The 22,688-nt window shown below is 42.9% G+C and overlaps 1 protein-coding gene across 1 annotated transcript in view; it reads right to left on the bottom strand.

The window, feature by feature from the left end:
• LOC121273535 (regulator of G-protein signaling 7) overlaps nucleotides 1-22,464 on the bottom strand; it is a 464,890-nt gene extending 442,426 nt beyond the window's left edge. Inside the window, exons 1-2 of the mRNA XM_041180714.1 lie at nucleotides 22,376-22,464; nucleotides 21,413-21,538 (exon numbers count right to left, since the gene is read on the bottom strand). Of these exons, the coding sequence (XP_041036648.1) occupies nucleotides 21,413-21,496 (84 nt within the window). The 5' untranslated portion in view covers nucleotides 21,497-21,538; nucleotides 22,376-22,464. The remainder of the gene's footprint in view (nucleotides 1-21,412; nucleotides 21,539-22,375) is intronic.
• Between the last annotated feature and the right edge of the window lie 224 nt (nucleotides 22,465-22,688).

The raw sequence follows: 22,688 nt of genomic DNA, 5'->3' as shown, positions 1-22,688 counted from the left end.
TTCATGAGGATTTAAATGAGGCTGGAAAATTCACCTAGCTTTGGCTAGAGAGAGGAAACTCCAGGGTAACCCTCACTGTGAAAAGCAATTCATGGATTTGAAGTTATCCAGCTGGCAAAGGGAAAAGGAAGAAAGCCACTGGGAGCAGAGAATAACTTTGGACCGGTTCCTGGAGAATGAAGTGTCCACTTTAGGGACAGAGTAAATTACAGTTGTGTTGGGGGATTTTTGGACATTTTAAAAGGTAAATGGGGGATCATTTCTGTAGTTTAGAGTATAAGCTGCTGACTAATAGTGGTTAGACAATGTTGTTTTGGAGTAGATTACACTAAATGTCTTAAAACTTGAAATCTTGTGTAATCTTTTCAGTCAGCCACTGAAATTCAAATATCTTTTTTAAAATTACCAGTGATATATGGACATTGCAACATGTAACATCTGCAAATTTTGAAATTGTGGCCTGTAGAGCCAAGCCTGGGTCATTAATATAAATCAAGATTAGAAGGGGTACTGATAATAACCGACAGGGAAACAAATTGAACATTTTGCTCCAATCCAATAAACATCAGTTAACCAATAATCTCTGTTTTGAGTCACTCAGCCAACATTGTATCTGTGCTGCTCCTTATCCTTTTATTTTAAGGGCTTCAATTTTGCTGACAAGTCCACGTAAACCACATCTGATGCATTACCCTCATCTACCCTATCAATTACCTCAACAAGAATCGAATGAAAGGTCCATCTCTCATAAGTCAATTAACTTTAAAGTTAATTGGGACTGGATAGTAAAATGGGTCGGCTACTGGGGTTGTTCTGGGATTGAGGTTCAACTTCAGACAATTAAATAGATGAAATTTTCCTCTTGTTTTCTAGCTGCAGCCAACCTACTTGAAATGGGTTGAGTAATTTTAATCAATATAATCTTGTGAAAGCACTCAGATGTCACTGGCTTACCGCTTGGGGAGCAGTGAAATACCACTTTGATCCCTGAGAGGGGGGCGGGTATTTTTTTTTGGAGCCTGGAGCAATGGGCTGAATTTTACAAGGGGTGCTGGGACCCCAACGACAGGGTAAAATGTGATCCTGAGCCTGCAGTTGCTGGCAGTGGGACCTGCTTGGCGGCCTTCCAATTAAGGATGGGGGGGGGCAGGCTCCTCATGCTGCGCCCCGCAAAGACGGGACCAGGTAGCTATGAAGCCACCAGGAATGTGCTGAGATATGTAGGAAACCTGGAGGCTTCAAGAGGTAACTTGAAAAGCATTAAAAATTCACAGGGCTAGGGCCTAGAAGGCAAATCCTTCCAAGGCAGTCATTGGGGCCATCGATGATGCCTTCCCTGCCTGTAGCCTGCTGTTTGGTCAGTGCCACCTTCCATCACTGCACCCCAATCACCTCCATTCCCCCTTGGACTATGGCAAAGAGGCTGCCTCCCTTAAACTGGTGGCCTCCCGATGCCACCATTGGCAAAATGCTGAGGGCAACATAAAATGGCCTCTCATTTTCCTGTGATTGTTCAAATCAGCTAGCCACCTCCTTGGGGCACGCAGCCTCTCTGAATCCAGTCCTGTCATTGGTAAAATGCCTCGAGGGCAGTCCTCGGCTCCCCACAGTTTAGAGTAGCTCTGATGAAAGAGTATCGACCAGAGGTTTTGGGCAGAATTTAATACCCCCCACACCCCCCAAACTAGCTCTTGAGGGCAAGCTGGAAGGCGGGGGTGGGGTCACAAAATATGGTGGAAAGGCACGGGATGGAGAGACCATCACTTTCCTGACTACCCCTAAGTATGTCCAGAGTGAGAAGGGTCTAGGACGACCGTAGACCAATTGAGACTCTTAAGTGGCCAAGTAAGGGCCACTTAAGGGCCTCATCCTGTCACCACCAGTATTCTACCAGCAGCAAGGAGTGGGGGCCATGCCATTTGGGCAAGCTGCAAGGTATATCCTACTGAGTCTGCCAGGGGCCTAACGGGGAGTCCGTCCTGCTCAAAGCCATCGGCAGCAAGGGCTGCTGCAGCGGCAGGTCACCCCCTGACCTTTAAACTGCACTCACCACCACTGCCTCTGGCACTCCTGACAGGGACTGCCTTACTGGGCCTGGCAAGCCCACCCTACTTACCTAATTTCTGGGGCTCCATGGCTGTTTTGCCACCTGAGGACTCCTGCAGTACTGACAGTGAGTGGCCATCTCTCCCAGTGACGTTGTGGGGACTGGAGAGCTGCCAGCCCCTGACTGGTCTGCAGCTCTCGGAGGTGGGACATCTGCCCTTCAGGTCTCGGGAACCCCAAAGATGACCAGATAGGTACGTGATTGGTTTTTAATTGCGTTATGGTGCTCAGGAGTGGCTGCAGTGGGGATGCCACCAGCCCTCCAGCTGGGGGAGACCCACTACCACAAACATTAAATCCAGCCTATTATCTCTATTTCTTTCTCCACAGATACTGCCTGACCTGCTGAGTATTTCCAGTATTTTCTGCTTTTATCCCAGAAGCACTCACTGATTCAAAGGGAATTTTAATTTGTTTTCTGACTTCAGATAGCTTGGTGATATCCTCTGATGTATACAACTATCTATCTAAACGTCAACTGTAGTGAGGCCTTCAGATTGTTAGTGCTTGCTGGTGGGACCAGACTGTTCATAATTAGGAGCAGGACTTGGTTACAGATGATATTCACAATTGGGAGCAGAGCTAGGTCAAGGCCATGAATCTTGAGATGTGAAGGAGCAATTTGATAAAGTATCTGATAAGGTAAGAAATAGAATGAACTGTTATATTTATCTTCTGGGTCACTGAGGATACCCTAAAATGTGATTGTTATTTTTAAGTACGACCACATTGGTTGGTAATTGTGTAACTAAAATCCTTTTTACAGAAAAACATGTTAACTCTTACAGCATAATGCCAATCTCAGCAGAGCCTTACAGCACTGCTCAGGGTGCCAATAGAGCTCGTCAAATGATAGAACTTTCAGTTCGCCAACACATACTAATATCAAAAACGAACTACGCTGTATCATTCAAAGGTTGAACTACCAACTCCCATGTCAGAGTTGATTGATGAACTACTCATTGGACCAGTTTGCCACGCTTTAGTGGTCGAGAACCATCTGTCTCCAGAATGGACCCCATTGGTGAACCATTTATTCATTTTATAATAAGAGAATAAAATATTTTAAAAGTTGGATAACTTGTGCTAAAAGAAAGGAGAAAGAAGAGGTAAAATAATAAAAGCATAAAAGGAACATACTGGGAAAAGTGATGACAAGGACAATATAAATATTGTTCTTAAAACTTTTTACTGTTACTTACACTTTAAGTGCCTATTTTAGTAGTGAGTTTATTGTTGCAGCAACAAATATGCTCCTGCAGCTGAATATCATTTTTACTATAAAATGGGATCGATTTCAGCAACACAATACATTGGTTAAAATATATTTTTAAATGGCTGGCCCAGGGTCATATCAGAAGTCTAAGGGTTAAAGGAAGTTTCTGATTAAACATTACTCCAGGTGACTAAAAGGGGGTCTGAAGTGAGCTCACATTTCATTAATTGCATTCATGCTTACAAGCTACTCAATAGTAAATATGCACATGAAAAGCTGTACCCCAATTAGCAGGGGTGGAATTAATTGTAGGGAAATATTTTAATATATAAAAGCAAAGACGGAGAAAGGCAGATGGAATTATGTAAATTAAAGTGGGAACAAGGATTGTTACACATCTGAAAAGATTAAAAATATCAAGGTTCAGGAATATTCATCAAGTTATTCAGAAACAATCACAGAGCAATTCATGTCAGTTTAAATATGTTTGCATATTAACTTTGGGTTTGATGTGGCAACCAGGGATTTTTTTAAGAGTCTGAAATTATTTCTCTTGGGACAAAAATAAGATAAATTATAAGGGTCTAAGGTTTGTTATTTATAATTTTACTACAAAACTAGATCATGCTATTTAATTGTCTGATTAATAATGAAAAGATCAGTTCATACCAATTAAATTATACTGTAGTATTATGGGAGAACTTCCATTGCATTTGGCCAAGTAAAGGGAGACTAACTAATGGGGATTAGGGGATACTTGGCATAAAACCTAAACTGTGAAAACTTGAGAGAAGCTTGTCTGTTAGACAGAGAGTCATATGGAAGATCTAATCCTGAGGAGATAAGATCAGGGGGAGAGGCAGAGAGTCATATGAGAGATCTAATCAGGAGGAGGCAAGATCAGGGGAAAGACAGAGGGTGGAATCATCCCAGATTTGCACTAAATGCAGTAGCGGGCAGGATAAAAGATGCCTCACCTGCTGACCATAATGGCAGCTTTTCATGCCGTATCATCCCAATCCTGCTTCATTAATCATGCGTTCCAGGGAAACATGCCAAATCACTGATGGGCATTCTCTCATTCACCCACCCTGTCACCCCAGGCCTTCAGTAAATGAGGTGCCATATTTAAAAGCTGCCCCTGCAAAGCACTCTTCAAGGGATAGGAAGCTTTTGCAAACTGATCGCTGCCAAAGAGAGGAAACGTGCTTTCATCAGATTTAGCGATGCCTCCCTCAACTGGACGCAGTGGAGGCCCACCATGTAATCCTCTACCCACACTCTAGGCAAAGGCCAGCAAACAAAGTCACCAATCTAGCATGACAGGTGGTGGCAGCAGCGGTCAGTGCCTAGTGCTGAAAGAGGATGAATGGTCTCGTCTGTTCCGCTAAGATAACTTACTCTTCTCATCACTCACATACTCACAAACCCATCACATATCCACAGGGATCACACACCTTAAGGGACAACACCACTAACTCTCACACACATCTTCACATTTCCATCAGGCTCATATCCTCTCAAGCTCATGTCCTCATCCTGTCCATGGCTCCGCTCACTACACAAACATTCCACGCAGTGCCATGTGTCCTGCTCACGTTCTCTCCATCTGTTTTCGTGCAGGAGAAGCTGGCTCACATCAGCAGGGAGAGATCCCAGACCAGGGGTGGAGTGGCCCAAGTTAGGCCCCTCATTCACTTTGAGGAGCGTGCCATCGCACTGACTGGTGGGGACATGGACCGTTCCAGTGGCAACAGTGAGGTCAGTGGCGAACATTCACGTGAGGACTCTGCACCACATCATCCCTATGTCAATGAAACTGAGAGTCCTCTTTCTCATGCTTTTGACTCTGCTGCCATGCACTAATCATCTCTACTTTGATTCACAAGGAGCTCTGCCAAGCGACTGACACTCTCAGCCAGCCAGTCCCTCAGCTTCATCCAGGCCCTCACCTCCAGCCAAGAGGAAACCTCCTCCATTAAAGAGCTGGAAATAATCAGCCTGGAAGAACCATCACAGCGCTTACCACACCCTCCACCAGCACAGAGACACACACCTCAGTGGGACCTAGATCTAGAGCAAGCTCGGGTTCATAATCTGTTGGTCACCGCACGGACATGTGCCCGCAGGAGGAGGAGGCAGGTTCAGCCGAGCTCCCCAGCACTCGGAGGACTGCTGGGGAAGAGGCATCTGTGAGGTCTGAGTCAGATGAGAAGCCTCTGGATTCGGCCTTCCAACACATTGGGGAGAGTCAGCAGAAGGTGGGGAACATCACACAGATATGTTGGAAGCCCTCACCAGAGGCAAGCGAATTGGAGGGGTGCATCCACCTGCTCTCTGGTGAAGTGGTGCTGACATGTGCGCACTTGGAGGTCTCCATGAGAAGGATGGCGGATGCCATGGGGATGCTGGTAAGCAGAACACGGATATGCGCGTAGATCTGCAGCCCATAGTGATGGCCAGTGGCAACGCAAGAGGGAACCGGGGCACCTTGACGTCCCTCCAGGTGCTTCTTCCCCTCAAGGAGTTAGGCCGGGCCCTTGGCCACCCAAAGGGAGAAAGAGCAGCAGCTGGACACCCCTGGGACATCCACTCAGGAATCTGAGAGGCTGTCCTTTACCTCCAAGTCCCCTTTGCCTGTGACCCCCTCAATCTTGTCTTTTGTCACTGCAGAGGGAGCAGCTGGCCCATAGGAGGACAGCCAAAGCAAGCCAGGGCCCTCAAGGCCCTGCCTCTCCAGAGGATGCACTCTAAATTCATTAGAGGCAACAGGGCCAACCATTGCACAGGCTGTCTCCACCATTGCTGTGGATGTCAGGGCAGCACCTAGAAGTGTTAGGCCCAGAAAGGTTAAGAATTTCTGAGCAGAAATGGTTGCATAGGTGAACACATTTTGTCAATTTATAATCTGAAAGTATATTCACTTTCACTGAATAAAGTGTAATGGTGTCTTTCAGCTTCATTTACAGGCTTCACTTGTCCTCCCCCTGCACCCCCTCTACTAGTAGTTCAACTGCACGAAGCCAGACCATGAATGAATCTGGAGGGAGAGGTGTATGGCAGGGCCTTTCAGAGCCTTGTGCAAGCACTCTACCATGCATGCAGGTCCTCCCTCCATTACACTCATCCCATGATCCTGAGCATTTTCAATGCTGCCTGCTGGGGTTCTCCTTCAGTTGTCCATCTGAGCTGACCTACATCTCCGCCTACCCACTGATCGCACTCCCATGCAGCACTTGTTCCCACCCAACACGAGGCCCCATTCATTTTCGATTTTAGAAGCATAGTATTGGTAAAGTATGTCTTCATCTCCCCCGCCCTTTCCCCTCCCCAAGTCACCCATGTCCATTCCCCCATCACTGTCGACCCCCTGGCGCCACCTTCCATCTCTCCATTGTCATCTATCAGCCAGGACCCTTTTCTTTCCAGGATGTCCAGGTAAACGTGTATGTTTGCTGCCTTCCCTAGAAACCCATGCCTATCCACATTGACCTCCCTGACCTCCTCCTTCCCACCCCAAGTGTGCGTGTCTATCTCCAAATCCCCACTAACCATCCTCTCCGTTCCTTCTATCGCTACTGTCACATCCTCACCTTCCCACCCTACCAGGTCACTCTGCCTCTCTCATTCTCACCATTCCCTCCTACCATGTGCATCCTCATTTCACTCTGCAAGAGGCAGTCATCAACTCCACAGTCCCTTCCCATGCACATTCACCTGGAAACCCCCCATTTCTCCTTCCTTCAGCCTTACTCCATACCCCCCTGCGAACTCCTTCCCCCTGCAAACTCCTTCCTCCCCCCAGACTCCTTCCCACTTTTGGACTCCTTCCTTGCCATGGACTCATTCCCCCTGCTCCGAACTCCTTCCTCCACCCAAAGTCCTTCCCCCATTCGAACTCTTTACCTCTTCTGAACTCCTTCCCTTACACTTTCCTCCCCTCTTACACCTCCCTCCCCAGTTGCCGTATTCTCCCTGTTACACCCTCCTCCCCCTGTACTCCTCTCCCCACAACCTCACCCCCCACAACAGCATCGTGCCTCCCCTCCCAACCTCAACCCCCACCAACACCATCATTCCCCCCGCACCTCACCTCAACACCCCCACCCCCCCTCCCCCACCGATGCACCTTCCTCTCCCACCCACCCTGCTACAATTTCCTCTCCCAGTCAAACCAGCCCCCTCAACGATCATCCGAAGCAGACCATGGCCAAGACGCTAATGTCCCAAAGCAGACCCTCGACTGTGACCTTCCACCTTCCATGAGCTGCTTCACATCCATGAGAATCCATGATTGATGTTCCTCCAGGACCTGGTTGCTGTAGGGCTCCAGCATCTTCTGCTCCTCAGGTGTCTGCGATGTGAGCAAGGCCCTGACGGTAAGTCCCGACTTCTGCACATCACACTTGTCAAGGCGTGTTCTGTACCAGCATGTTTTCCCACCGATGTGGGCAGTACATTTGACGTGGGTGGCTGATTCCAACGAGTAGGGATTATAATAATATGCAGACATATCAATATGAAGTTCTTGATGTGCAGCAGTGAGGAACACAGCCCACCGTTGATGTGTGGAGCAGACGATTGCAAACTAGTTTCACGATGGCATGAAACCAATTTTTGGCCTTCCTGCCATATTGTCCGCTCACACCCGCCATGATGCCTGATGCCAACAGGCACGGAAAATTCCACCCAATGAGTCATATGAAGGATTTAATTAAGAGAGGACAAGATCAGCCGGGAGGGGTGTGAGACAAAGAAACATAACAATGTGATTAAGGAAAGATGAGATCAGGGAAATAAGGTGGAAAGATCCAATTAAAGACGAAGCAGCTGGTCAAGTGAACTTTTTGTAACTGTGTAAATTGACTGCTCAAACATTGTACTGTGGAATCCCTAATCTTGAGAGTGGGGCTTTTCCTTGCATGCTAGTAATGAAGATCACTCATTTGAACAAGACATCGGACTCTTGAGGCTTATTTGGGTACCGGACCAAGCCCTCACCCTTTCAGGCTGTATCCACAAGTCTTTGCCAATTTCAAGCAATTATATGCTACCAACTCTCTACTATATGTACTTACGCACACAGTAACTCCGCTCGTGTGGAACTTTGAGTGCCTCCACTGATCTACCATCACTGCAAGAAATAAATCCAAATAAAGCTCTGGGTCCAGAAGAAATCCCTCCCCAGATTTTAAAGTTAGCAGCTGATGAGCTGGCTCCAATATTGTCCAATCTTTTTCAAGGGTCAATCAACTTACTTACCAGACCCATGAAGACAAGACAAGTGGCATACTCATTAAAGTAGATAAAAGACCAGTATTTCTCAACAGTGTCATTTGCAAATTGCTTGAACATATTGTTCACTCTCATGTCATGAAGCACTTTGAAGCTCACAATATCCTGGCAGATAGCCTGCATGGTTTTCAGTTGAAAGGATTCACTGAAACATAACTTTTGCAGACTGTCAATAACCTAGTTACAAGTCCCAAAAGAGATGAAACTACTCACATAGCTATACTAGATTTCTCAACAGCCTTTGACACAGTATCTCATGAAAAGCTCTTGTCTAAATTTCATCACTATGGAATCAGGGGTCCATTATTAAATTGGATCGGGCATTTCCTTACAACAGAAGACATCCAAGTCCCCCAGGGAACTGTGTTGGGATCTTTAATCTTATTGACATACATAAACTACCTTCCTTATATGGCGAGAGATATAAATAAGATTGAAGCAATTCAAAAACGTGCTGCACAAATCAATATACACCAGTGTCACATCCTTGATCAAAGATTTGGAATAGGAATCACTTCGGCAAACGAGGGAGAAAAAAGTAGACTGACTATGTTCTTTAAAGTATGGAATGTCTGGTGGGAATTGACAGAAACAAGTACCTTGTGCCCTCCGGCAATGTCAAAACACGAGGTAGCCATTCATACAAAACAACAAAGATCTTTTGTTTCCAAGACAGTGCATCAACAATCTTTCAGTGGAACAAGCTGACAAAGGACATAAGTCACAGCCCCATCAAGTGTAATCATCAAACCCCATTCTTAGATTATTTCCATTTAAAATTTATCATTATCAGGACTACCATTTCAGCAGGTCATGCCTGGTGTAGCTAGCACTACCCATATAAATGTTGTCAGAATACGGGTATTAGTCTGTGATGCCGACTCAACTAAAGCAGAAGAAGCAGAAACAGAAACAAAATATACAGCAGACATGTGCATTCTACCACAAAATGACCACTGATATTCTCCAAGAACGGCTCCCAAGTTATGTGCCATTTTTTGCAATTTCCACTGGCTTTTGAGATCCCACAGATTGTGAAAACACAGAAATTCCTTGTCTATTTCAATAGTTGCACTGGGAACCTGACTAGTGTACTATATATAGGAAAGTAGAATAAAAATACAGGTGAAAAAAATAGCAAGATCTAAAATGATGTTGTCCTAACCTTTTCGCATCAGACAACTGTGATTAACTGGGAATCCAAATGTGACTAATTATACTTCTGATTTGTAAACAAAACATGAGTAATAGACTCCAGCCTGGGACATGTGATCCCCCTACTCATATTCACACTGTGTATGCATGTGTGTTTTAAACTTTTTGGTGTTTACTGGTAAAACAGTAAGACAAAGAAGCAAAGCATGCTGTGTTTTTTTTTTCATCCTTGTGTGTGCTTTACTTTCTAGATTACTGTTCATTGGTGATCTGCTAAAACGTGGGTGACACAAGTGGAAACAGCAGACTTGTGTCATATGTGAAGAAGGGAGCTGTCATCATGGTCAGCCTGACCAATCAGAATAAGAACACCAAGCCAGCAAAAGAAGGGAAGCACAGACAATGAAACACATTTCCAACAAAGCAAGGACAAGCAGCATTCAACCACATTCCATATGGAGAGCAGGGTGGATCTGGTCTGGCTCGTTTTGTGCGTCAATATTCTTAGCAATGTCTTTAATAAAGTCCTTTTACTGCAAATGCTGGACAAAATCTAGAAGCTGCACTAAGATATAATAGGCCTGATAAGTTCACCGCAGAATTCCAAACTTTGATGAAAGGCTGCAAAGTGTTGCACTGAATGGTGATGGTTGTTTGTCAAGTAAATATACACAGGAAGCACATTTGCCTGTCTTTGGCAAGGCAATTTTCCACTAAAATCAGTGACTGTGGCTAAAACAGCGTTGCCATAGTCACACATGTGATTCCTACCGGACAACATTGATGTAGAACAGAAGTCTAATCAAGTTATAGAAGTACACTTGTGCTTTTGCTTGAACATTTTAACCTGAAAATTGGTATCATCAAGTTTTAATTTTCATCACTGATTTGCACACTGGAGAAAATGTTAATGCCATAGTTGGAACCCAGTTTTTATGGAACAAATGAAAACTACAGTAACGCAGAAAGAGTGCAAAAAAAAACTGATTTTCTATAAATGCTGCTTTAGTGCTAAGTATTTTGTTAATATGTTTATTTCAATATTAATTTAAAGTGATGCTTGCTAAAACCTTGATGTTTAGAAGGCTTGAAACAAAAGGCTGAATGAGTTTGACAGAGGGTTCCTGATTCACAAAATGATGATGGGAAAACAGAAACAGAGCTACTAACTAGGGTTGCTAAAAGGATTGAATTATATGCTAACCACGTAATGGTTTATGAAGCTAATATGAAATAACAACTTAACCGATAATCTTGTATCAGAGGTCACCTAGTGGTCAATGCAAGACATAGCAAAATATAACAGCAAGATTTAGTATTAACTGTGAGCAAAGTTATAGCTCATGGAATAAAGGTGACAGTAGCAACATGTATACAAAATTGGCTGAGTGACAGGAAACAGAGAGTATTGGTTAATGGATGTCTTTCAGGTTAAAGGAAGTTTATTGTGGAGATTCCCAGGGGTCGGTGTAAGGTCCCCTGCTCCTCTAATGATCTAGACCTTGGTGTGCAGGACAGAATTTCAAAATTTGCATATGATACTAAACTTTGAAGTATTGTGAACTGTGAGGAAGATCATGTAAAACTTTAAAAGGACCTAAAAAGTTTGGTGGAATGGGAAATCAAATGGCAGATGAAATTTAATGCAGAAAAATGTGAAGTGATTTATTTTGGTAGGAAGAACGCAGATGGACAATATAAATTATAATGTATAATTCTAAGGGGGTTGCAAGAGCAGCGGGACCTGGGTGTACATGCATATCAATCATTGAAGGTGGCAGGACAGGTTAAGAGAGTGATTAATAAAGCATACAGCATCCTGGACTTTATTAATAGGGGCATAGAGTGTAAAAGCAAGGAAGTTATCTTAAACTTGCATAGAACACTGGTTCGGTCTCAACTGCAGTATAGCATCCTGTTCTGGATGCCAAATTTTAGGACGAGTGTAAAGGCATTGGAGAGAGTGTAGAAAAATTTCACAAGAATGGTCCTAGGGATGTGGAACTTCAGTTTCATAGATTGGAGAAGTTGGGACGGTTTTCCTTGAAGAAGAGAAGGTTAAGAGGAGATTTAATAGAGGTTTTGCAGCCTTTCATCAAAGTTTGGAATTCTGTGGTGAACTTATCAGGCCCATTATATCTTAGTGCAGCTTCTTGATTTTGTCCAGTATTTCCGGTAAAAGGACTTTATTATAGAAATTGCTAAGAGGTATTCAAAATCATGAGGGATCTGGACAGAGTAGATAGGCAAAAAAACAGTTCCCATTGCTAGAAGGATCGAGAACAAGACGGCACAGGTTTAAGGTAATTGGCAAAAGAAGCAATGGCGACATGAGGAAATCTTCACTCAGCAAGTGATTAGGATCTGGAATTCGGTGACTGACAGTGTGGTGGAGCCAGGGTCAATTGAGGCATTCAAGAAGGAATTGGATTTTTATCCGAAAAATAAGAATGTGCAGGGCTACAAGGAGAGGGTGGCTAGGCGATTTGCTCCTTCAAAGTCCCAGCACCGATACAACAGACTGCGCACCAAAGTCACTACATTGTATGCTGATTTATAAAATGTAGATATTCATAAATTGCCATATTTATCCAAGTATAGTACAAATTAATTAGTTCATTATTCCTATAGCATTGACATCTTGGACACAACCATTGCCTGATTTAGGTCATCTTTAGGTACATGGTGCAAGTATCTCATATTAATTTAAACATTGTTTTCCCCTCAATATCCCAAAAATAAAAATGTAGCACTTATTTGCTAGGCTGTTATTTCAGTGGATTTTTTGTGCACATTTTATATATGCAGGGTAATGCATAGCCTGCTTCATGTTACCAGGCAACAACACAGTGACGGGCTAAGAAGAAGCCAAAAATCATAGAAATGAACCACCTCGCCTCACTTGAAGATATTATTTCCTTAGAATACCTTCATGAATATGCAATCCTACATAACATGCAGAAGCTGGAATATAATTTCCTCAGCATGGTTAGTTTTCCTGAAAAATTAGATGTCAATAAAGGCCAGTGGAAAGTGGTAATGGACCTTTTAATCATTTCTGTTACTCTTTAGTCTGTTCCATAGTCAAAAATGAAAGGGAAATAGTGAAAAAGGAGAAAAATGTACTTGTTAAAAAATTGCAGAGGATTGTGAAGACCTTCTTAAAGGCCAATGAACTTATAGTTGTGCAGTTTTAAGCCTGAAGAATAGAAATGAAAATAGTATATTTTCATTCAGAACAGGGATTAGTCACTGAAATGAAGGCCAAAGTTTATACAGCTAGTAGCAATAATTTAAAATGCTAAGTGGAAGATTAAGGGGGATTGCAGAGGTTGCAGCCACTTCTGACTCAGTTTGGCAACCTCAATCTGACTTCTGCCAGTAGCCCTGAAGGTCTACTTGTGGAAGCCTCAACCTAATTCTGTAAGAACAATGAACTCGAAACCGCAACAAAAATTTTCACAAGGGTATCAGGTGAATATTGATCTCCTTCACCATTGTTCCTTCTATAGGAACTGTTGGGGTTTTATCACTTAATTTATGCCTAGGAATTAATGATGTCGACATTTATCTCACCAAACTGTTTTACATCAATCAGATTGGATTCAATTAGCATTTATACTGATAACGTCCAATCAGTATCTGCACAAGCTACTGAGTGAATTAACCCTTGTTTGTAATTACTGTAAATACTCGAGTAGCAGTCAATCTCATGTAAAAGCTGACCCCTGACCTTCGACCAAAAAATCCTTAAGTTTGCATATATCTCTGTATAAGTCGACTCCCGACTTTTGGCCAAAAATTTCGGACTCCTATTTATCACCAGATTGCTACTGAAATCAACCTCACCTTGGTGCAAACCTACTCATTCAAAGGCAGCTGTTCAGCTCCTTATATCTACACAGAATAATAAAAATACTTCTTGGTTCCTTTTGTGCTAGTTTTGGGTGAGGTGGTGGTGGGAACAGTCTCTGACTTGGCAGATCTGTGATCAGCTGATACTACTGTAAACAATTAGGTAGCAAGACAATGGGAGAAAGTGGATTTGAACCCCTTGAAAATATTACTCATGTATAAGTCAACTCCCTATTTTTTGGCTAAAAATTTGGTCTCAGAAACTTGATTTTTACACAAGTATACACAGTATCAAAAAATAATTCAGACAACAAAGTTATGAGCTAACAATTTTTAATTTTCAAATCCTAGTTAGTAGCACTTAACCCTTGAATATGCAAGTGATTAGTAAATGGGCTTAATTAATGAAATAAATAACAGAAGTTACAATAACAGTTCAGTAACGTAATTCAGCATGAATTGGTCACTAACAATAAATTTACAATCGAGGTCAATATTTATGATTGATATAATGTGACAGATTAATTTAGGATCAGATTCCTCAGGTTGAAGATGAGTTAACAGTTTTATATATGCTGTCTATCAAGTATTTTAAATCTATATGCTTATACTGAAATGACATCCTCCTTAGGAGCAGGTGTGAGTGAACTGATTACCTCGTCTACCTCTGGTAGGATAGTGTTATCCTCCTGATATGTCAGCATGATTAACCTCAATTCATAGAGGTGCTGTCTGTTTCTCCTGGGTAAATTCACCTTCCTGGAGCTGTATCTGAATTAGGTGTATTTTTTTATTCTTTCACAGGCGTGGGTGTTGTTGGCAAGGCCAGCATTCATTGCCCACCCTTAAATGCCCTTCAGAATATAGTGGTGAGCCTCCTTCTCAAAGCACTGCAGTCTGTGTGGTATAGGTACACCCACAGTGTGCCACTCCAGGATTCTGACCCAGCACCGAAGGAACAATGATATATTTCCAAGTCAGGATGGTGTGTGACTTTTAAAGAGAACTTACAAGTGGTGGTGGCCCCCATGCGTCTGCTGCCCTTGCTCTTCTGGTGGTAGAGGTCAAGGTTTTTGGAGGTGTTGTCAAAGAAACCTCAGCAAGTTGCTGCAGTGCATCTTATGGGTGATACATACTGCGACCATGCATTGGTGGTGGGCGGAATAAACGTTTAAGGTGATGGATGGGCTGCCAATCAAGTGAGCTTCTTCATTCGGGATCTTCTTGAGTGTTGTTGGAGCTACAGTCATGCAGTGAAGTGTAGATTGTTCCATTATACTTCTGACTTCTGCCTTGTAGTTGGTGGAAATGCTTTGGGGAATCAGAAGTTGAGTCATAGCCTCTGACCTGTTGTTTTAACCATAGTTAAGTTTCTGCTCAATGGTGACTGCAGGATTTTGATGATTAAGCATCCAATGACTAGTAATGCCAGTGAATGTCAAAAGGAGGTGGTTAGATTCTCTCTTGTAGGAAATGATCATTGCTTGATATTTGTGTAGCACAAATATTACTTGCTATTATGAGCCCAAAACTGAATGTTGTCCAGGTTTTGCACCATGTCTGCATGAACCACTTCATTATCTGAGGAGCTGCAACTGGTGCTGAACATTTGGAAATCATCAGAAAATATCTCCACTTCTGAGCTTATGATGGCAGGAAGGTCATTATTGAAGCAGTCAATGATGGTTGGGCCGAGGACATTGCCCAGGGGAACTCCTGCAGCTATGTCCTGGGACAACAACCACAACCATCTTCCTTCGTGTTAGGTATGACCAGCCAGTGAAGAGCTTTCCAAATGATTCCCATTTTACTATGGCTCCTTGATGCAAGACTTGGTCAAATGCTGCCATGATGTCAGGGGAAATCATTCTCATCGCACCTCTGGAATTCAGTTCTTTTGGCTATGTTTAGACCAAGGCTGAAGTGAGGTCTGAAGTTGAGTGGTACTGGTGGAATTCAAACTGAGCATGAATGAGTAAATGATTGGTGAATAAGAGTCAAATGATAGCATGTCAACAACACCTTCCATCAATCTGCTGATGATTAAGAGTAAACTGATGAGCAGCAAATGACCAGATTGGATTTGTCCTCTTTTTTGTGAACAGGACGTACCTGGGTAATTTTCCACTTTGTTGGATACATATCAGAGTTGTAGGAGTACTGCATTAGCATGGTTAGTGGTGCCACTAGTTTTGGAACACAAATCTTCAGCACTGCAACCAGGATGTTGAGGTCTATAGCTTCTGTGTATCCAGTGTACTCAGCTGTTTCTTAATGTCTGGTGGAGACTGGTGGAGTCCTCATGAGCAGGCTGAGATGTATCACCTACTCAGCATTCGTGGATGAAATGGTTGCAAACGCTTCAACTGTGCCTTTTGCATTCATGATCGGGGCACCACTATCACAGAGGATGGGAATGCTTATGAAGCCTCCTCCTCCCATTATTTGTTTAATTTTTGCACAGCTATTCACTACTGGATGCAACTGAACTGCAGAGCTCTGCTCTAATCAATTGGTTGTGGGATCATTCAACTCTAAAGCATGCAGCTTCCACCGTTTAGCATGCATATAGGCCTGTGCTGTAGCTTCACCAGATTGGTACCTCATTTTCAGGTATCAAGGTGCTGCTCCTGGCCCTCACTTTTGCACTCCTGAATGCACCAGGGTTGGTCCGTAGCCTTGATAGTTCTGCTACTACTGATGGTCCACCTCACCTCATGGATGTTCAGTTTTGTACTGCTAAATCTGTTGTGAATCATTCCCATTTAGCATTGTGGTAATGCCACAAACAATAGAGGGTGTCCTCCGTGTGAAGATGGAACTTTTATCTCCACAAGGCCTGTGCACAGGTCACTCCTACCAACATTGTCTTGGACAGTTACTTCTGTGACAAATAGATTTGTGAGGGAGAGGTCAAATAGGTTTTCCCCTTGAGTTAGTTTTCTTGCCACTGCTACAGATGCAGTCTGTCAACTATGTCCTTTAGGACTCAGCAAGCTCAGTCAGCAGTGGTGCTACCAAGCTACTCGTGGTGATTGACATGGAATTCCCTTATCCACAGTGCATTCTGTGCCTTTGTTATCCTCAGTGCTTCTTTCAAGTGGTATTCAACTTGGAAGAGTACTGATTCATTAGCTGAGTGAGAGCAGTAGGTAATAATCAGCAGGATGTTTCCTTGCTTACGTCTGACCCAACACCATGAGACTTCATAGTCTCCAGAGTCAATTTTGAGGATTCCCAGGACCACTCCCTCATGATTGCCATCTCTGGTGGCTCTGTCCTGCCAAAAGACAGAATATGCTCATCATGATGATGGAGTAGACTGGAATGTTGCCTGAAAGGTTTTATTCTGTGATTATGACTATGTCAGGCTGTTGATTGACTGGAATGTGGGACAGCTCTCCCAATGTTGGCACAAGCCCCCAGATGTTCGTGAAGAGGATTTTTCAGAACCAAATTGGCAGGGTGTGCCTTTGCCGTGTCCAAATCCGATGTCTAGGTTGATGCTATGTGGTTCACCCAGTTGTGTTCTCATTATAGTTTGTCGTAGCAATTTAGTAGAACTAAGTGGCTTGCTAGGCCTTTACAGAGGATAGTTAAGAGTCATCCACATTGCTGATTTAAATCTCACCTTCCTCAAAGAAACTTGTGTATTTAAGTAGCACACTTGCATCTGGCTCTAACTGGCTAGTATAACTTTTGTAACCTTTCCCTCTTTAATGAAAATGTATTTTGATTTCATAGGCACCCTTCTGCATGCATATGACAGAAACTCCCATGGCTTCTTCTAAAAAGTTTACTCTAAGAACTACTAAAAAAACAGCTAAACTAATAACTAAGGGTTGAAGGCTGAGAACAAAAAACTGAACTTCAGTGTCAAAAATACTATCTTATATACCATTAACTTCCAAATAAATAAACTCAATTCTACTAATAAACCTAAATGAGATTTGTATTGGAGAGTTCAACCTTTCTGATGTCAATCATCTCACATGGCCTTGCTGGTACACCTGATAGCCTCCAAATGAATGAAGCACTAGTACCTAGACTTCCCATGTCACTTGTTTATGACCTAGCTACTGAGTTCTAACAAAAGGTTTTCACATAAGTCCAGATAAGGTAGGGCATCTTTCTTACCCTTTTAATATGCTATATTTGGAACTGTGGTTTTAATGGCTAGTTTTCTATTCCTGGTAAGGAATGTTTTGTTTATTTAAGGTTTGTGTTTTAATTATCCGTGTCTTTTCTTGAGTACAAACTCCAACTTAAGGTCAGATTTCAGGTAATCTTTAGAGAATTTCTTCTACACCATCCTCACTGGATGTCCCAAGAAGGTGTTCATTCATTAATTTATCCATTTGTCGATTTGAATACTCTTGGAAATGAGCATATGTCAACATCTTCAGAAGAAGAAAGGAAATTGAAAAGTGCATAAGATATTTTGCTTCACATATTATAAGAAGTGTATTGTACAATATTGAAAAATAACCATTACTTAAGTCCAACTTGAAATTCTCATTGATTTACATGGTTTCAGTTAGGTATGCTTTTTTGATTACATAATTTAGTAAATATTGTCAAATTGAAAACGTTATATGGTTTACATGAATATTAATTTATCACTACACTACATTCAGATCTATAGGAAATTATTAGCTTCAATTCTGATATGTGAACGACACCCTTCACTATTATATATATATGTTTATACAGTAAATTGCAATTTAGGAATTATAAACAAATGTATTAACCATATTATCTCAGGTGTACTATAACAAATTTGAAACAACAAATACAAATGCATTCCCATATATAACCATTTCACTCTGAAAAAGACTGGTTATTTGTTGCTCATGGAAATTCATTCATTCGCTCTTCAGTATGATTACAGCATCTCCATGCTGCCATCTACTGGGGCATCCTTAGGTCTGGCAGTAAAGTGAGCTTTCCAAATATTTTATCCAATTGTAAACAACGCAGTTTTGTGCACGTCACAGCTGGATTAGAACAATGTTAGTCATTTACACCAGTTAAGCAGCTTTTCATCTGCTTATGAAGTGTAAAAGCATCATTTTGTTTTGTGGTTTACCTCTTATCTACTATTCCCACTAAGTTATCAGGTTTCTCAAAATCATTGGCAGGAAAATTGCAGAAGCGGATCTTTTTGGTTGACAGTCGTGAAATTCTACAAAGGAATTGTTATTAATTACCTCTTATCAGACGAAGGAAACATCCATCTTAATGTTCTCTGTTTTTGTCAACAGGGGTTATATGCTGGTCATTGACAGGCAGCATATCTACAAGTGAGTCACTTGGTACTGTGAGCAGTGATATTGGGCTTTATTTTACTGACTGATGTTAAAAAATGCTACTATTTATATATTTCATTAATCATTTGTACCAATGCATGTTAAAACAGAAACATTGAATATGATTACGCAGTGCAGTACTCTTTTGAGATTTACGTAAATTGACCATATTTCTGCTTCAATTGCCTTTACAAACTAATGAAAAATAGACAGCAATAAATCACAGGAGGTCTTTGACTCAATAAGTTTTGCCTCTAAACCAAAAGTCTCATGTTCAAATCCCACTCCAGTACTTTTAACCACGGAAGAAATGTTCATGATATAGTTCAATTGGTTGATAATAAGCTGTTAATCCTTCCTCACTAAGGGAAAGATGTGTGAAAGTATGAAACAAGCAATAAATTAAATACAGCTCACTTCTTAAGAAAATGCAAAGAGCTGCATAACAGCTGTGTTTACTATTGAATGTTTTCTTTCTAAATCTGCAATGTCCCAATTCCTATGATCTACCTATGAATTCCAACTCAAATTCTGCATAATTTCTGATCAACAATCAGTGATCACTGTGGCTTTGGAAGACTACTACTACTGGGGCAGGCAGTTCCCTTCTAAAGCCAGCCTACATTTCAGTTAAATTAAGCTATCTGCAAATTATTTCCTTGATCTGGTACTTAAAAACTAAAATTCAAAAATGTTTAAGTTCATCAATAAAAACTTTTCTTCCAGAATATAAATGCCTTTGCTACTTTAAACACCCTCATCAGTGATAAAGAACATTAACACTCTACAGTAGAAACAGCAGTTGTGCAAAACCTTGCTCCAAAAATGCAAATGTAATTCATAAGAACATAAGAAATAGGAGGAGTGGGCCAATCAGCCCCTCAAACCTGCCCTGCCATTCAATAAGATCATGGCTGATCTGCCTCAGGCCTCGACTCCTCTTTCATGCCAACTCCTCATAGCCCTCAACTCCCCGGTATTTCAAAAATCTATCTACATCCTCTTTAAATACTTCCAGTGATCTAGCCTCCACAACTCTCTGGGGTAGAGAATTCCCGACATTTACTACCCTCTGAGAGAAGAAATTCCTTCACATCTCAATTTTAACTGAGTGCCCTTTATTCTGTAACTATTTCCCCTAGTTTGAGATTCCCCCACTAGGGGAAACATCTTCTCAACATCTACCATGTCAAGTCACCTCAGAATCTTGTACATTTCAATAAGATCACTTCTTATTCTTCTAAATGCTAATGAATAAAGGCCTAACCTGTTTAGCTGTTCTTGGTAAGTCAACCCCTTCATTCCAGGAATCAGCCTAGTGAATCTCTGTTGGACTATCTCCAATGCCAGTATATCCTTTTTTAAATACAGGGACTGTACTATAAACTGTATTCAATAATCCAGGTGTGGCCTCACCAATACCCTGTACGGTTATAACAAGACTTCCCTATTTTTAAACTCCAACATCCTAGCAATACAGGCCACATTTGCCTTCTTAATCACTTGCTGCACCTGTTTGCTTACTTTCTGTGTTTCATGCACAAGACCACCCAGATCCCTCTGTGCTGCACTTTTTTGAAGTCTCTCTACATTTATATAACAGTCTATCTTTTGATTCTTCTTACCAAAGTGCATGACCTCACGACTTTTCTGCCAAGTTTTTGCCCACTCACTCAACCTGTCTATATCCCCTTGCAGATTCTTTATGTCCTCATTACAACATGCCTTCACAACTATTTTGTATCATCAGCATCCTTGAGGCACTCCACTAGTTACTTCTTTCCAACCTGAAAAAGACCCATTAATCCCGACTCTCTATCTTCTGTTAACCAATCCTCAATCCATGCCCCCAATCACATTACCCCCAATACCGTTAGCGCCTATCTTGTGCAATAACCTTTTATGTGGCACCTCATCGAACGCCTTCTTGAGTACAACACAATGGCCTTCCTCTATCGCAAGCGTACTGATTCTCAACGGTAGAAAGCTCTGGTGCAGCCGGACTTGTCCAAGCTCACCATTTCAAGTTCACGTAGCGCACGTGCTAGCTACAGCCCCGTATTTGTGGGCATGTGGCGACATTAAGAGCTGTGCCAGCTCTGGCTCACATTTGCTTTGCCACCTGTCACTCCAGATTCGTCACCAGAAATCGGTCTACTACGCCCGCAGGGTTGCGACCGCCGCCGACAAGCCCCAGGCTCCGACAGCGTTTGCACACACACACGTAGTCCGATAAATGGCCTCTAAAAACATTCTCTACATCTGTTCAGAATTGCAATAATCAACACGCAGCTTAAACCGATCCCTCAATCACCAGGGGACATGCTGGGAATACAGCAACCCGAGCTAAATTACTATTTTACTCGTCCCAGCCACAACCTAAAAATCATCGGACCCAAACAACGTGCTGCGCGTCGTGGCTTTAGGAAGAGGTTGCATCGTCTGCCACAAGTCTCTCACACACACACATGCCAACCTTTCTGTACACCAGCATGTTAGGTGATTCGTCCGCCGTGCCGTTGTTACTGGCGTTCTGTCCATAACTATTTCCTTGAGCCATAGCAAGATCTGCCCCAGATGCCCTCGGATTCCTGATTTTTCACTAAGGAGAGAGAAAAATAATTATTATTTGAGAGAGGCGCCAGCATCATTATAATAAATGAAGTAGCAGCAGATGTCAATTCCGGACATAGCTGAGGGAAATGTGTGTATACCAACACAAGGGGGGAGGAGGGGGGGAGTAGACAGCACTTCATATAAACTTAGATTCGAAATCATTCATGATTTTATGACAGCGGATTTAGAAGCTAATCCATTACAAAACCACATAGCGGTCTTTGCCCTGATTTGTGCCTGTAATAATGCATACTAGCTGGAAGAAATGGAAAGCACAAGGGAACAAACCATCAGAGGTTTACAAACAGTTCTCAATAATGCATAAAAATACAAGCAGATTGCAACAAAAAAAACAATGACCGGTATTGCACTGTAAGTGTTCAGTTCAGTGCACGTTGTCCGTGCTTTTACAAGTGCTGCCGTTCACATTGCGGGTGCATGCCGCGGAGCCTCCTCGGAATAAGGTTTCACATTAAAGGCTCGCTTACAGCCTACGGTGTATAGAGAGGCTGTGCATTTAAATGCAGCGGGACGCACCGAAGCTCGGTGCACAAGAGTGGCGGCGGCGGCGGCGAACCGCAGCCAGCCCGAGCCCCTCAGATAGCTTCAGCACCATAGACAGCGACCGATCCCGGCGAGAGAGGGCTGGAGGGAGGAGAAATCAACGATGGTAACTACAGTACCGCGCCTCACTACCAAAGGCTTTGCTTCTCTCTTTTCCTCTCTCTCTATCTTTTGGAAGCTACCCCCCAACACCCACCCCCCCCCCCCCCACCCCTCTCTCTCTCTCGCTCTCTCACGACGAGCCCGTTCAGTGATTTACCTCAAGCACAGCGCACTGCACAACAAGAGCTAAACCTCCTGATTTCTGCAATGTTCTTGTCCGCTCCAGATCCCGGCCTCAGATTATTCATTGAAAGGCTTGCGGATTGTTTGCAGCGAAGCTCGGGTTTTCTCTCTCTCTCTCTCCCTCTTTCTGTGTCTCTCAACCTTGTTCCTGGGAATGTGTTGCAGCGCGAGCCCGCGGTCCTCGCTCCCTCCCCCGCGCGCTCTCTCTCTCTCTACCACTGCCCCCCCCCCCCCCTTCTCTTTCCCGGAGAGTGCACGGCCGCGCGCGACCATCACGGCACGCGCAC

The sequence above is a fragment of the Carcharodon carcharias genome, chromosome 2 (genome assembly GCF_017639515.1).
Source record: "Carcharodon carcharias isolate sCarCar2 chromosome 2, sCarCar2.pri, whole genome shotgun sequence".
In the NCBI taxonomy this organism is placed as follows: Eukaryota; Metazoa; Chordata; class Chondrichthyes; order Lamniformes; family Lamnidae; genus Carcharodon; species Carcharodon carcharias.
The sequence above is the reverse complement of the archived record's forward strand: the minus strand, read 5'-3'. Positions and strand labels throughout refer to the sequence as shown.